The 14594-nt window shown below is 37.6% G+C and overlaps 1 protein-coding gene across 1 annotated transcript in view; it reads left to right on the top strand.

Moving 5' to 3' along the window:
- Lars1 (leucyl-tRNA synthetase 1) overlaps positions 1-14594 on the top strand; it is a 59336-nt gene that overhangs the window by 17902 nt on the left and 26840 nt on the right. The window contains exons 9-16 of the mRNA XM_003477201.5: positions 828-895; positions 984-1209; positions 5636-5723; positions 5800-5876; positions 6351-6404; positions 7964-8104; positions 10145-10222; positions 14436-14521. Of these exons, the coding sequence (XP_003477249.2) occupies positions 828-895; positions 984-1209; positions 5636-5723; positions 5800-5876; positions 6351-6404; positions 7964-8104; positions 10145-10222; positions 14436-14521 (818 nt within the window). The remainder of the gene's footprint in view (positions 1-827; positions 896-983; positions 1210-5635; positions 5724-5799; positions 5877-6350; positions 6405-7963; positions 8105-10144; positions 10223-14435; positions 14522-14594) is intronic.

Here is a 14594-nt window from a genome sequence, read left to right as displayed (position 1 = left end):
AATCCAAATACCTGAAATGTCTAACATTTGAAAGTTTTTGAGCTCTAATACATGATTCAAAAAGTTTTGGATTTTAGAGGATTTGGAACTTCTGATTTTTAGATGTTTACATTGCCCTCGAAGTCTTTTGGATTTTGTAGCATTTCAGAAGTCAGATTTTCATATTAGGGTTGCACAGTAAAGTCTGTGCAAATATTCCAAGATCTGAAAACATCTGAAATCTCAAATACTTTTGGCCCCAAGTATTTTACACCAGAGATACTCAGCCTGCAGCTAATGGAGGTAATAACCTGTGTTCCGATGTTACATCACAGTTTTTCAACCATTTTCTGTTCTTTAACTCATGTGTTCCTTTGCAGTCTTTTGTAGGACACTGCTTGCTATAGGTTGGGTTAACCTGTTAGTTAGGGACCAGGCTAAGCTTCAAATGCATATCATCTGGTGGTAGGTTAAGTATATGTCTGTGATGACTATACTTTGGATCTTGCCCTCAGGCTGAGGATTGGAGTTGTGTCTTCTCCTATTTTGATGAATAATATTTTGGCTGATGCCATGATATCTTGAGTCTCTCCTTAAACACTAGATTTCATGTGGATATCGTCAGCACAACATAGTAGTCTACTGATTAATTGAATTATACAGTGTTGTTTTATAATCAGTGTCCAGTCTGGTTTTGATCCTCTTGCCTTAGCCTTCCCAGTGCTAGAATTACAGGTGGGCACCACCACACCTGGTGCCTAAATTAGAAATTTGAGTCCAATCTTCTTCATTTAGTAGACTTAATCCAAATCTTGTTCCCTTGATTTTTGTTTTGTTTATTTGTGCAGGGTGTGGGACCTCAAGAATATACATTACTGAAATTGAAAGTGCTTGAGCCATACCCATCTAAATTGAGGTAGGCTTGCCAGAGTTCTTTCATCATTTATGAATTACCAAACAGCAACTTTCAAAAAAAAACATAAATATGTACTTTTTCTTTTTAGTGGCCTTAAAGGTAAAAATATCTTCTTAGTAGCTGCTACCCTCCGACCTGAGACTATGTTTGGACAGACAAATTGTTGGGTTCATCCCGATATAAAGTACATTGGCTTTGAGACAGTGAATGGTGATATTTTCATCTGCACCCAGAGAGCAGCTAGAAATATGTCATATCAAGGCTTCACCAAAGATAACGGAGTGGTGCCTGTTGTGAAGGAATTAATGGGCGAGGTAAGTTGGGTAGTATGCTTTTAATTTTCACACCTACAGCTAGAGGAAAATTTCAACAATGAAACTTGGGAAAAGAGCATTTAAAAAGCTTTGTAACCTAGCTATACATCAGCTATACATCCATTAAGGTATGTAAGTCATTTGTGTTTTGCTGGATTTTCCTATGTGTGTACCCTCGGGGAAGCGTCACCCAAATCAAGGTACAAAACAGTCCTGGTAGAGAGAGCTTCAGAGGCTCTGGGTGTCCTCATCCTTTCTTCCAAAGGGAACCTTTGCTCACTGAAGGGTAGTTGCTGCCTTTGAACTTTACATAATAGAATTATGTGTACAGCGGTATGTATGTGTGTGCTAGTTTCTGTCTGGCTTTTGTTAAATGTCATGTTTGTGATATTTTTATACATGTTGTTTTTATACATGTTGGAATAGTTCTTTTTTATTGCTGTGTAGTAGTATTAATTGTATATCACTAAAACAGTGTTTATGAACCTGATGTTTCAACTCAGTATGTGGTTCAAATATAGACATGGTTGGCTGGGCATGGTGGCTCATGCCTGTAATCCCAGCACTCGGGAGGCTGAGGCAGGAGGATAGTTGTGAGTTTGAGATCAGCCTCGGCTACAAAGTGAGCTCAAGGCCAGCCTGAACTGTACAGAGAGAGCCTGTCTCAAAAAGACCAAAAAAAAAAAGACATGATTGTCTTTATGTTTTGATGCTGTTACTTATGTTCCTAGTAATACTAAATTTGGAATTGCAGCTGTTTTTTTCTGAAAAGTAAGACTTAGTTGATATTAATTAAAATCTGGGCAGGTTGTGCTGCTCTTATCCTTATAGTTTTGTATATTTATTACCAGTGTTTCTAAGTGTATTTACTTCCATTTAGTAAATGCTGATCTTTGGTGGTGTAATAACTTTTAAAAGAAAAAACATTAATAGAACACTATCTTGTTTTGAACTTTTTTTGGTGCGGAGAATCTGGAGATCAAGCCGAGGTCTTCTCACTGAGCTACATCCCCAGACCTCCTTTTATTTTTTTAATTTTGAGACAGTCTTGCTAAGTTGCCTAGATTGGATTTGAACTTGTGCTTTTCCTTCCTCAGCCTTTCAGAGTGCTGTGACTACAAGTATGTGTCATGCATGGCTTCATTTGAACTTTATTTTTTCATTTATTCTGTACGTTTTTTCATTAGATTGCTATATATTTATAAGCCTGAAGCTCCAAAGACACAAAACAATACAAAAGTTTCTCCTTACAGGCTTAGGTGTTGGTCAGTGGTAGAGTAGGCACGAAGCCCTGGGTTTGGCCTGCAAAGAAAGAAAAAAAGATAGCCCTCTCTACCCATGGTGGCAAACCTGTGGCACCTGTGCTGCAGTGTGAATGCCGAGCCCTCCTGTTGGCAGGCAAGCCATGTCACGTCAGCGTTGCCCTGGCAGCTAAACATCAGATGATGGAGTACGCAGGGGCAGTGTTGGCACTTTGCGATAAAGCAGTGGGTTTTGTGTTGCGGTTTGGACACTCAGTCTCTAAAGGTTTGCCGTCACTGCTCTGGCCATTCTGTTCCCCCTTCCAGAGGTAGTCAGTAGTATTTTTGTTGTGTGTCCTTTCAAAAGTATTTGATGTTTACACAAGCAAAATGTTCATATAATATCTTTCTCCTTTTTTCATACAAATGGCAATATACTTTGTATGCATTGTGATGTGTGTGTGTATATATATATATATATATATATATATATATATTTTTTTTTTTTTTTTTAGACTGAGTCTCATCATGTGGTTCAGGCTTGTCTTGAACTCACAATGCAGCTCAGGCTGGCCTTGACTCATGGCACAGTTTTCTGCCTCAGCCTCTCTAATGTTGGGGATTTAGGCCTGCATCACCATACCTTGAACATTGTGTTATTTTTTGCCTTTTTTTCAGTCATGTTATCAGTACATACGCAGTTATCTTATTTGTTTTCCAACTACGTAGTATTCTGTTGTTTGGCTATATCAAAATGAATGGATGTTTGAATTGCTTCTTGTATTTTTCTTTTAGAAGCAGTGTTATTACATCTCATTAATTCCTGATGCTGGAATTTTTATCTGAGAAGTTCTTGGAAACAGTATTAAAGTCATATATTTTTTCCTGCCTTTTTTTGGTGATGGGAATTGAGCCCAGAGCCTTGCACATGCTAGGCAAACATTTTACCCCTGAATTATACCTTCAGCCAGTTTGTTTCTCGTTCTTTTTTGTTTGTCTTTTAAAACAGGGTTTCCCCATATAGTTTTTATTTTATTTTATTTTATTTTGAAAGTAGTAAAATACAACAGAACAAGACAGAATAAAGCCAACTAAGATCGTACAGTGAAATTGGTACAGAACTTCACAGCAGGTTACCGGGATAACAGTAATAGGTATCACAGTATATTTCGTTCTCTTTACAATAGTTGTTCTTTCAATCACATATATCAAAATAAAATGAAATACAGAACATTATAGAACTTATCAAAACAGAATATTGAATAGAGTAGTACCATTAATCAGAATAGAGCAAAACAGTAATAAAAATATTTGCCTTCAAAGAGATGGTAGAAGGAAATCCCCTTATTTGCTATGGTCAGCCTCCCAGGAGATGCTCATATTTCTGGTTCCCATTTTTTAACGGGGGGGCGGGGTGCACAAGAGAAGGCGGGTAGGGGAAGTGGGATGTTTGATTCTAGGCGGTGCACCAGCAGGTTCACTATTGCTTAGCAGGGAAGCAGCCTGGTTGCTTGGTTTCCCAGCTTCATAAGTTCCTACATGGTGTGGATCTCAGAAGACACTGGAGGTTCTCCCCCAGGAGAGGCTGTAGTCTGCCACACTGCAGCCACTTACCAGGCAGGGGAGCTGCTTGCTTGCTTTCCCAGCATCCTAAGTTCCAACATGGCGCAGATCTCAGGAGACATTGGTGGTTCTCCCCCTGGAAGGGCTGCAGCTGGCCACACACCACAGCCACTTACCAGGGAGGGGAGATCCCCATATAGTTTGAGCGGGCTTCAAACTCAATATGCAGCCCAGGCTCTTGGTGATCCTCCTGTCTCATCATCCTAAAAGCTGGGATTCCAGGTGTATGCCACCACGCCTGGTTTTTCCTATTTTTGTTGTTGTTGTTGTTTGTTTCCCATTCTTTTTTTTTTTTTTTTTTTTTGTCTTTCTTTTTTATCAGTACCAGGGATTGAACTCACAACCACACACTTGCAAGGCAGGCGCTTATGGCGCTGAGCCAAATCCCCAGCCCGTTTCCCATGCTTAATGCACCTTCTCTTTCTGTTAAGTTGAACAAATTCTGCAGGAAGGGAATGGATATTATCAACTGAAACATAGATTGCAACCTTGAAAACAATATATTCAACTGTCCTTCACTTGACTACAAATTCTGTGAAGGCATCATCTATGTGTGTATCTATATGAATAAACTGAAATGGAGGAGACTGTGGGATGGAAGTGTGTTATTTACTTGAAGCAGGCAGCTTCAAGCTTTTTGTTGCCATGTGTGAATATGGGTCCAGTGTTCCTGAAACTTAATTTTCTCAAGAAACAATAGAAATACCTTTTTTTAATATCTGCTTATATTCCAAATTATCATTTTATGTTTTTGTGAGACAGGCTAGTGACGTAGCCCAGGCTGTCCTTGAACGCATGGCAAATCTCCTGTTTTGGCCTCATGAGTGCTGGTATTACAGGTGTGCACCATCATGCCCAGCTGTCATAATTACCATTTTAAATACATGCACATAGCATTATGTCTTACCATCATAGTATATTTTATTGTAAAAAAATAATTTAAGTTTTATGAATGTGTTTGTGGCTCTTGGTATGGATTTCTATATTGTTTTCCTTGAGGGGTACAATGTTACAAGCAACGCATTAGTGTAATACCTTCATCACAGCATTGCCAAATTAGATATTACAATTAACATAAAATCATTTTTGGTTTAAGTGGCATAAAAAGTTTTACTTCATATGTGGTTTTTTTTTTGGTCTTTTTCCTTTTTATCGGTACCAGGGATCAAACTCACGACTGCATGCTTGCAAGGCAGGCGCTTATGCTGCTGAGCTAAATCCCCAGCCCCACTTCGTATTTTTTTAACTGATAAAAATTGTAAATACTTGTGGTATGAAACATGATGTTTTGATGTATACCTGTAGAACGGCCAAATCAAGCTAATTAACAAATGTATTGCCTCAAGTGCTTTTTTTTTTTTTTTTTTTGTGGTAAGAACACTTTGAATCTTGTGGATTTCAAGAATACAAAGTCGTTATTTTCTGTAATCATTGATCTCATGAGCTTATTCCTGTCTCTTTCTGATTACTAGCTTTTTGGGCTTAAAATATTCATATTGCTTTAAGTTTTAATGGTTACAAATAAACTTCTTCACCTTTTATCTGATGTTTTTCTTACACAGGAAATTCTGGGTGCATCCCTTTCTGCGCCTTTAACTTCCTATGAGGTGATCTATCTTCTCCCAATGCTCACCATTAAGGAGGAGAAAGGTAAAGGGTTATTTCTAGCAGTATTTTGGCAGTCACATTCTGGTTGTATTGTTTAATTCTACACTTTCTTTTCAAGGCACCGGTGTGGTCACAAGTGTCCCTTCTGATTCCCCTGATGATGTTGCTGCGCTCAGAGACTTGAAGAAAAAGCAAGTAAGTTTCTGAGTTTGATATTCTTATTTGTCTTTACCATTTCATTGCTTAGGTGGCACTGAGCTACAGTATGACATTAGGCTAAAAGGATGCATATTTATCTTGAAAATTATCTATAATCTGTTTTTTAATGCTTATAAATTTTCTGTGGCTGGAATTTTGAATACAGTGTTTGATAGAATTTCAAACCAGCTTTTTGATGTGTTGCAACTGAAAATAAGATCTTTAGCTTAACTCATATGTGTGCATTTTTGCACTCGGCTTCACATTTCATCTTTTAAACTGTTTCCTGTAATTTAAGCTATTGAGTTTTAAAAGGTCACAGATCCTTCTTGAGGTATTAGATAAAGTTAAAAAAATTTTCTGTGTGAAGAAGATAACAGATATTTCAAGAAAAGTTTGGAGTTTACTTCTCTCAGTGATTATTCCAGTAAGATATTGATCATTGTTGTTAACTTGTGAATTGTTTTGTAGGCCCTTCGAGCAAAATATGGAATTAGAGATGAGATGGTCTTTCCATTTGAGCCGGTGCGTACTTACAATATTCATATTTATTTATCAGAGAAAAAGAAACCAACATGTTTTCTCTAACAGAATTAAGTAATTTGTGGAGTATGAAAATTGGAGAGGGTATTTGCTTAAAGATTTACTTTAATTTGATACCTGCTGTTGAAGATAATAGAAGAAAACTAACCGTGTTTTTTACCACATGTACCTGCCCTTCTAGAACAAATAGCTTTTTTGCATCATCGACTTTTGTCCTGGCTTCTAAAGCCATGTTTTTTTTTTTTTTTTTTTTTTTTTTTGGTACTGGGATTGAACTCATGACCTGGTACTTGCTAGGCAGGTGCTTATGCCGCTGAGCTAAAATCCCCAGCTCTCTAAAGCCAATTTTGTCAAGTTAGTCATGACTATTTATTGGTAACCATAAAAGCAAGAGCCCTTGCAACTCTGTTTTATATTTCATGTATTTTCTTTCTTATGGTCCTGGGGATTAGACCGCAGACCTTTGTACTAACTTGAGCTCCCTGGTCCTTTTTATCTTTTGTTTTGAGTCAGGGTCTCATTGAGTTGTCCAGACTGCTCTCCAAGGCAAGCCCACCTCAGCCTCCCAGAGTGTAAGGATTATAAGCACGTGCTACTGTGCCCAACTCTTGTGTTTTCATGTTAGTGCCCACAGAAGAAATAAGTAGCTTCTACAAAGAATCCAGAAGACTTAATATAAGAAAGCAAAACCCACCAAGTGTGGTGCTATACACCTGTAACCCCAGCATTTGGGGGGCCTGAGACGGAGGATTGCTGTGAGTTCAAGGCTGTTCTATGCTACAGTGGGGACTATATAGTGAGACCTTGACTCAAAAGAAAAAATACTGAAAAGTAAGATCATCCACAAAAATAAATTGCTTTGCTAGTTTCAACTTTATTTAGTTAACATAAACTTGTAGAGTGTTGAGAACTGGGGAATGTGTGTAGGAATTTGTGCAGAGTTTGGCTTCTGTGGTGAAGAGGAGGACGTATTTCCATTTTGAAACCAATCACTCTATGGTGGCACTATCGTAATACGTATCATTCAAAATGGTTTTGTAACAGCAAAGTTCTGACCAAGAACCGAGTGGTACCGAAGTTTGGAGGCAACGATCAGCTTTATTTATGCTGGTAGACCCGACTTGGATTATTTCCGAAGAAGTCTGCCTGAAGGCTCAGGGAGGGAAGTCTTTGTGGGGTTGCAGAGTTAAAGTACAGAGGCAAAGTGGTTTGTCATTTGGGGTTTGATTCTTACAGTGTGCGTCATCGTGACCAGCCGTTTCTGGGAACCAGAAATAACAGAAACTGAAGTAGATGGAGGTTGCTTGGACAACAAAAACTGCAGTATACTGATGGTCTACACATTGCCAGGGAACCAGCATTGAGGCCCTGGGAGGAAGGGGAGGGCATTTTCTGTCATAGTTCATTGGGCATAAGCCCTGTGCACCATCAGACTCTTTCTGTGTCTATTAAGTGTTACACATTATTTTTTTTTTTATTATTATAACCAATATCCTGGCTTTTAAAGACAGTTCACTGAGTGTTGATGTTGCTTTTTGCAGGTGCCAGTCATTGAAATCCCAGGGTTTGGAAATCTTTCTGCTGTAACCATTTGCGATGAGTTGAAAATTCAGAGCCAGAATGACCGAGAAAAACTGACAGAAGCAAAGGAGAAATTATATCTAAAAGGATTTTATGAAGGTGTAAGTGATACTTTTTTTTTTTTTCTTGTGGTACTGGAAGTTGAATTATTGCTTTGATATACTGTATGCCCTGGAATTTTCTTAATGCTTTTGAAAAAAACAAAAGAAAAATTCACTGTAGTTTCAGTAATACATTAACTTGAGGGATTAGTATGGCGTTACAAATTTTTATTTTTAGTGTGTCTTTTATCTAAAAATATTTTCAGAAATTACAGTTTTTGTATTCTAGGAATCTCAAAGATAAAATTAATTCATATTGTTATGTAGTAAACTCCAAAGATTTATTGCATACAGAATATTTTCTTTTGTTTTTTTTTTTGAGGCAGAGTCTTGTTTGTAGCTCCAGCTGGCCTTGAACTCACTGTGTAGTCCACACTGGCTTTGTACTTCTCCGGGCTACGTAGTGAGTTCAAAGGCGGCCTGAACTATAAAGCAAGACCCTGTCTCAAAAAAAAAAAAGAGTTTTATATTTTAGATAAGCAGTTTCTTACTAATTTACTCATTATCATATGCCTGTTAACTATCGGGTAAGCACAACAAACATGTTCTGAACCTTTTTTTTTTCTTTAGTTGTACATATGTTAATGTGATTTAAAATTCCTTGGACAGACAGTTAGGCTAGAGAGTAAATATCTAACCAAGTTGTTGGCTGCTTTATTTTGAAGTGAAGATTTTTTTCTTGCAGTGCTGGGGATTGAACTCGTGGCATCATGCATGTGAGGCGCTGAGCTACACCCCTGGCCTTGAAATCAAGTTTTTTTCTTTTTTCTTTTTAGAAGGAGGAGGAGCTTATTTTGGCTCACAAAAGATAACCAAGAATTAGTTATGTCTTTTTAAGTGACTGGTACCTGTTGAGTAATAATGAGTCAACACTTACTCGCACTTGCATGTTAATTTACTTATAAGGATAATTCTGTGATGTAGGCTCCGTTACCGCATTTTATAAAAGAGGCAGTAGAGGGTAAAGAGGCTAATTCATTTACTTAATACCAGCCAGATAGCCAGCAGCAGAGCTGAGATATAAACAGGGCAGTTTAGCTCTAGGATTTGTAAATTTTTTTTCTCCAAGCACTGGCATATGCTAGGCAAGCTAAGCTGTGGTGCCGGCCCTTTTTAATTTTTTGAGACAATGTCTCACTAAAGGTTTGCTTCAAACTTAGTGTCTCCCTAGTTTAGCCTCTTGAATAGCTGAGGCATGTGTCCTACCATGGCTTGTAGGTTTTGTGTTTTAAATTCTACATCATAATGATCATTAAATATAATTTCATAATGATGAATTAAATAGATAATGAAGCATTTGATATGAATGGACTGGAAGATCAGAAGAGAAAATGTCTCCTCCACCTATAATTCAGACTGTTTGAGACAAACAATAGTCAGAGGCCAGAATCCAAACTTCATTACTAAATTAAGTTCTAAGGACATTGTGGCATAGATATGTGGCAATAATGGGTGAGCTCTTACTTTGCCTTAGAATTAAGTTTGCCCATTGAATAAAAGGTAAAGTTGAAAAACAATAGACCTACAGCAGGCTAATAGAGCCAGGGTTGGAAAGAGAAGGATAAATGGCACATATGTTTAATTTTTTGTGCTAAAACCATCAGGAATGAGGTGAGAAAGTGTAACAGAATCCTTTCTATATGAAAGCTAAAAAAAGGAAATGAGTGTTTCTGATCATTCATGCTCACAATATCTACTTCAGCTATCCCTAAAGAAAGACAAATGTTTTATAATATTAGTTGTCTAGGCTGACTGCTTGTGGCACTGGAGCACTCAGAGGGTAAAGCAGCACTGCAAGTTTGAGCTTAGCCTGGGGAACTGAGAGAACTAGTGAGGTCTTGTTTTTTTTTTTTTAAAGTCCTGGAGAGACAGCTGAGTGTAAAATCCCTGGATTCAGTCTGTGGTACTGCCCTTCCCCCATTAGTTGTCTAGGTTATACCAAAACAAACAATTGTGGCTATTAATGTGATAAATATCATACTAAAACAAATTTTAATTGTTCTGTGTGTTTTTTCTTTTTACCCTTTTTCATCCTTTTAGATAATGCTGGTGGATGAATTTAAAGGACAGAAAGTCCAAGATGTGAAGAAGACCATCCAGAAAAAGATGATTGATGCTGTAGGTGATAGGCTACCCTGGGAAGCTATTGTGGAAGGGTTGTTAACTAATGAACTTAATACTATCCTTAGCAGTGAGTTCTTCACTGGAACCTGGGGCTGTCTTAAAGATGCACTTAAGGAAGAGAACAGAACTGTTTAGCAGTTCACTTAACTTGAATATCTCACCTGTTATGTTGTTAAAGGTAGTGTTCTAAGGCATACACAGAGGACTTCAGTGACACTTGTTGGTAGTGGTCATGTTAAATAAGAAACTGATAATTCTTTTTTTGGTGGTGCTCTACTGTTTTACTGTCATCCTTGCCAACCTTTCCATTTATATTGTAGCTTTCTTTTTATTGAATGCTTAAAAGTTTTAATAATTTTTAATAAGAAAATAGTGTGTTCTGTTCATCCTTTCACATTGTCTTAAATATTTATCGGAGAGGATCAGTTTCAACTATCTTTAGTGCTCATTTCTATATCTCTTATGATCTCTAGGTGCTTGTAGTTTTTTTTTTTCTTCTGATGTAGGGTCTCACTGTATAGTGCAGGTTAGCCTTGAACTTGTATAGCTCACGCTGGCCTCAAACTTATGGTGATCCTCCTGCCTCAGCCTCCTGAGTGCCAGGATTATAGTCCTGCACCACCATGCTGGGCTATCGTGTAATTTTGGGATTTGCTTTTTTTTTGGGTTTAGTCATCAACCACTGACTTCCTACCGGGGAAGATAAAAATTTATTTTTTCCTACTCCATCTTGGATCTTCTCTAACTCACATATTTTTTTGTGTGTTTTTTTGAGAGAGGATCTCACTGTGTAGTTCAGGCTGGCCTTGAACTCAGCTTTGTAGCTCAGGGTGACCTCAAACTCACATTGATCCTCCTGCTTCAACCTTCAGCTTGCTGGGATTGCAGGTGTGCACCACCATGCCTGGCTAACTCACATATTTGTATATACTGTATCTCTTTGTATACTCTCTTCCTAATATAGTGGTATTATAACTTATATTACATTAATAGTCATTGTTTATATTTTTTATATGTGGTTCAGTTGTAATATACTGTGAAATTTTTCTTCTCTATGTTTTCATTTTTACTGGAGTTAATAACTGTCTTTTAAAAAAATTATCATAAAATACACATATCAGTATTCCTAAACTCTTTCCAGGTTATGTGTTTCTTTTCTCAGACTCTTCAGACACAGCAGTGTGTTAATGACCTCCTCTTAGAGAAGGCTTTCTTGTTTAGTTTGGTTGTTTGTTAGTTTGTCTTGGTAGTCAGATGCGGATGTTGTTCCACTGCTACTGACATTTCCTTTTGCTCTTTTAGTTGGATCTTGTTTCCTTGATTGCTTGGCTGTTTCCCTATTTTTCTTTTCATTTTGGTTAAGCTCTGCCTCTAGTAGCTATCCTGTGGAAAGTTACCTGGAAGGCAAATCTTTGTGGATTTCTATATCAAAAAATCTTTTCTTTGTATTTCTGTTTGATTACTTGGATGGAGGATTCTGTATTGGAAATCATTTTTCCTTAAAGATTTGAGTGCATTACTCCGTGGGCCTCTAGTTCACTGAAGCTCTTAAGAAATCCAGGGCTGCTGAGGACAGCGGCTTATGCCTATGGTTCCAGCTACTTGGGAGGTAGAGGCAGTAGAATCACAAGTCTGAGTCCAGACTGGGCAACTTAGCAAGACCTTATAGCAAAATAAAAATAAAAGCTTGATGTGGTGTAGACTCGTAACCCAGCATTCTAGTGAGTGAGGCGAGAGGATTGCTGTAAGTTCGCAGCCAGCCTGGGCTACATAAAATGCAAGGTTGGCCTGACTACAGAGCAAGACTGTGTCTCAAAAACAACAAAACAAACACATATTTACAGGATATATTTATTTATTTTATTTTTTTGTATTTTTACCGGTACCAGGGACCGAACTCACGACCACACGCTTGCAAGGCAGGCGCTTATGCCGCTGAGCTAAATCCCCAGCCCCTACATGATATATTTAAATAAAAATTTATAAAAAGGATTGGGGATGTAACTTGGTGATAGAGTTCTTACCTAGCATGGGTAAGACCCTAGGTTCAGTCGCCAGTACTGAAAAAACAAAAATTCCAGTACTGTTTGGGTGTGTTGGTGTGTGCCTGTACTCTCAGGTACTTGGCAGATGTAGGCAGGAGGACCTGAAACTATCTTGGTAGTAACTAAATTTTTTTTTCTTCAGTTTTGATGCAGGGTCTTGCTATGTATCCTAGGCTGACCTTGAACTTGAAGTGACCCTCTTGCCTCAGCCTCCCAAGTTCTGGGATTACGATTGGGTGTCACCATGCCTGGCAGTAACTGATGGTTTTGAAAGTCAGTTTTCCCCCTATACTGGAAGCTTGTAGAGTCTTTTTTTTCATCCAGTATTCCAAAATACCATAATGTTCTGCCTTTGTACTATTACATCTTTTTTTTTTTTTTTTTTTTTTTACTGTTACATCTTTATTTGTTGTGTTAGTAGGTGCCTAGAAATTTGTGTTTTTCAATTTTGGGCAAAAACGGTTAGGTTTTTTTTTTTTCACTTTTTCATTACACTTTGTTATTTTTATTTTCTGAGTTCTTCTTCAGACATTGGACTTCTTAGACTCTGGGTATGCTTTTGTTCTTCTTGGTGAGAGTTCCTTAACTTTTCTTCTTGAGTTTTAAATTTGAGGACTCATTAAAAAAATCTCAACATTTATGTACAGAAAAGTAGGGCAGCTGATGAGTTCCTGTGTGCCTGTCCCTCGACTTCAGCAGTGGTCACTCTGGGGCCAGCCCAGGGGCTGAGTCAGGGGCTGCCGAGCGGCTCCGTGGTGGAGCCCGTGCTGAAGTCCAGGGCCTGCTCAGTCTCCAGCACCAGAAAGAGCTGATGGTTATTTTTTGAAAAAAAATTTTTTTTAATAGGATGCTATTCTTGTTTCTTGCATGTAAAATCTTTTCTTATTTTTCTGGAAAAGATTATTGAAATCTGAGCTTTTGGGTAAAAAAGGAACCCTGTTTTGTCTTTTTGAGACAGGGTTTTACCATGTAGTTCAGGCTGGCTTTGAACTTGCAGCAGTTCTCCTGTCTCAGCCTCCTGAGTACTGGGTGTGTTTTTTTTTTTTTTTTTTTTTTTTTTTTGTCGTCTTTTTCCTTTTTATCAGTACTGGGGATGGAACTCACAACTGCCTGCTTGCAAGGCAGGCGCTTATGCCACTGAGCTAATCCTCCAGCCCCACTAGGTGTGTTTTATGCCACAAATTCCTGCATCTTTTAAAGTTTCTATAATGCAAACTGGATTGCTTTTCAGTATTCTCCACTACTGGCTTAGGATTCAGCAAGGTTTCTTATTTCTACTAAAACAGTTATCATTTATCCTGCTTTTGGGCTTCCAAAATTTGGTATTTTCTTCTTCCATTCTTCTGACCTTTGTAGATTCAGATAATTTAAAATAACCCTTTGTTATCCTTGACTGGAATTTTGAGGAATTAAATGTCTGTTTATACTCTGCTATCCTTAAACCAAAAACTTGAGCTATTTAACTTCAGTATGAAGTGTATTAAAAATACAGAGCATGAATTATTTTATGAATAATAGTGTTGAATTTTAGCTTAAAATGCTTGGGGCTAGGGCTGGGCATTTAGCTCAGCAGCATAAGTACCTGCCTTGCAAGCAGGCGGTCGTGAGTTCGATCCCTGGTACCAATAAAAAGAAAAGGAAAAAAAAAATGCTTGGGGCTGTAATACATTAAGAGATACTTATATATTATGTAAAAAAAAATTGTGGACAGTTTTCTAGTGGGACATTTTTAAATGTACTGTAAATCTTTATGTAAATCAAGATCCTTTATGTTTGAACTTTATTTTTTTAAAGTAGTAGTTCTATATATTTCATTTCCTGTTTGTATTTTTAAAAGAAGTATAGAAAGCTGTCATATATAGCCTATCAAATCATAAGATAGGAAATGCTCAGACTGTTTCACTTTTTACTGAAAGGAATAGGCAGCTAAGAAAAGTGAGCTGTTAGATAAAGTTGCATGCTTTATTCAGACTCAGCCCTTGTAGAGGAGGAAAAGCAGATCAGTTCAGTTATCTGGAGAAGACAGAATGCATAATAAAAAATGGGTTTTAGTTACTAGAAATGTCATACTCTTTTTAAAAAATAATTTCTAAAAAATTTCTGGGAGTAGTGGAGATTGATTAAGCGTGACAACTGATTTGTTTTTATTTATTTTCTTTTAGGGAGATGCATATATTTACATGGAGCCAGAGAAACAAGTAATATCCAGGTCTTCTGATGAATGTGTCGTGGCTCTGTGTGACCAATGGTGAGTCTTCTTTACAGCAAGAAAATGTCACTAGTCAGTTTGTTCCTCTCTGACCCTAAAAAAACATGCATTT

The sequence above is a fragment of the Cavia porcellus genome, unplaced genomic scaffold (assembly GCF_034190915.1).
Source record: "Cavia porcellus strain 051 isolate PalLab524CR breed Dunkin Hartley unplaced genomic scaffold, mCavPor4.1 scaffold_21, whole genome shotgun sequence".
In the NCBI taxonomy this organism is placed as follows: Eukaryota; Metazoa; Chordata; class Mammalia; order Rodentia; family Caviidae; genus Cavia; species Cavia porcellus.
This window is presented reverse-complemented; position numbering and strand designations above follow the sequence as displayed.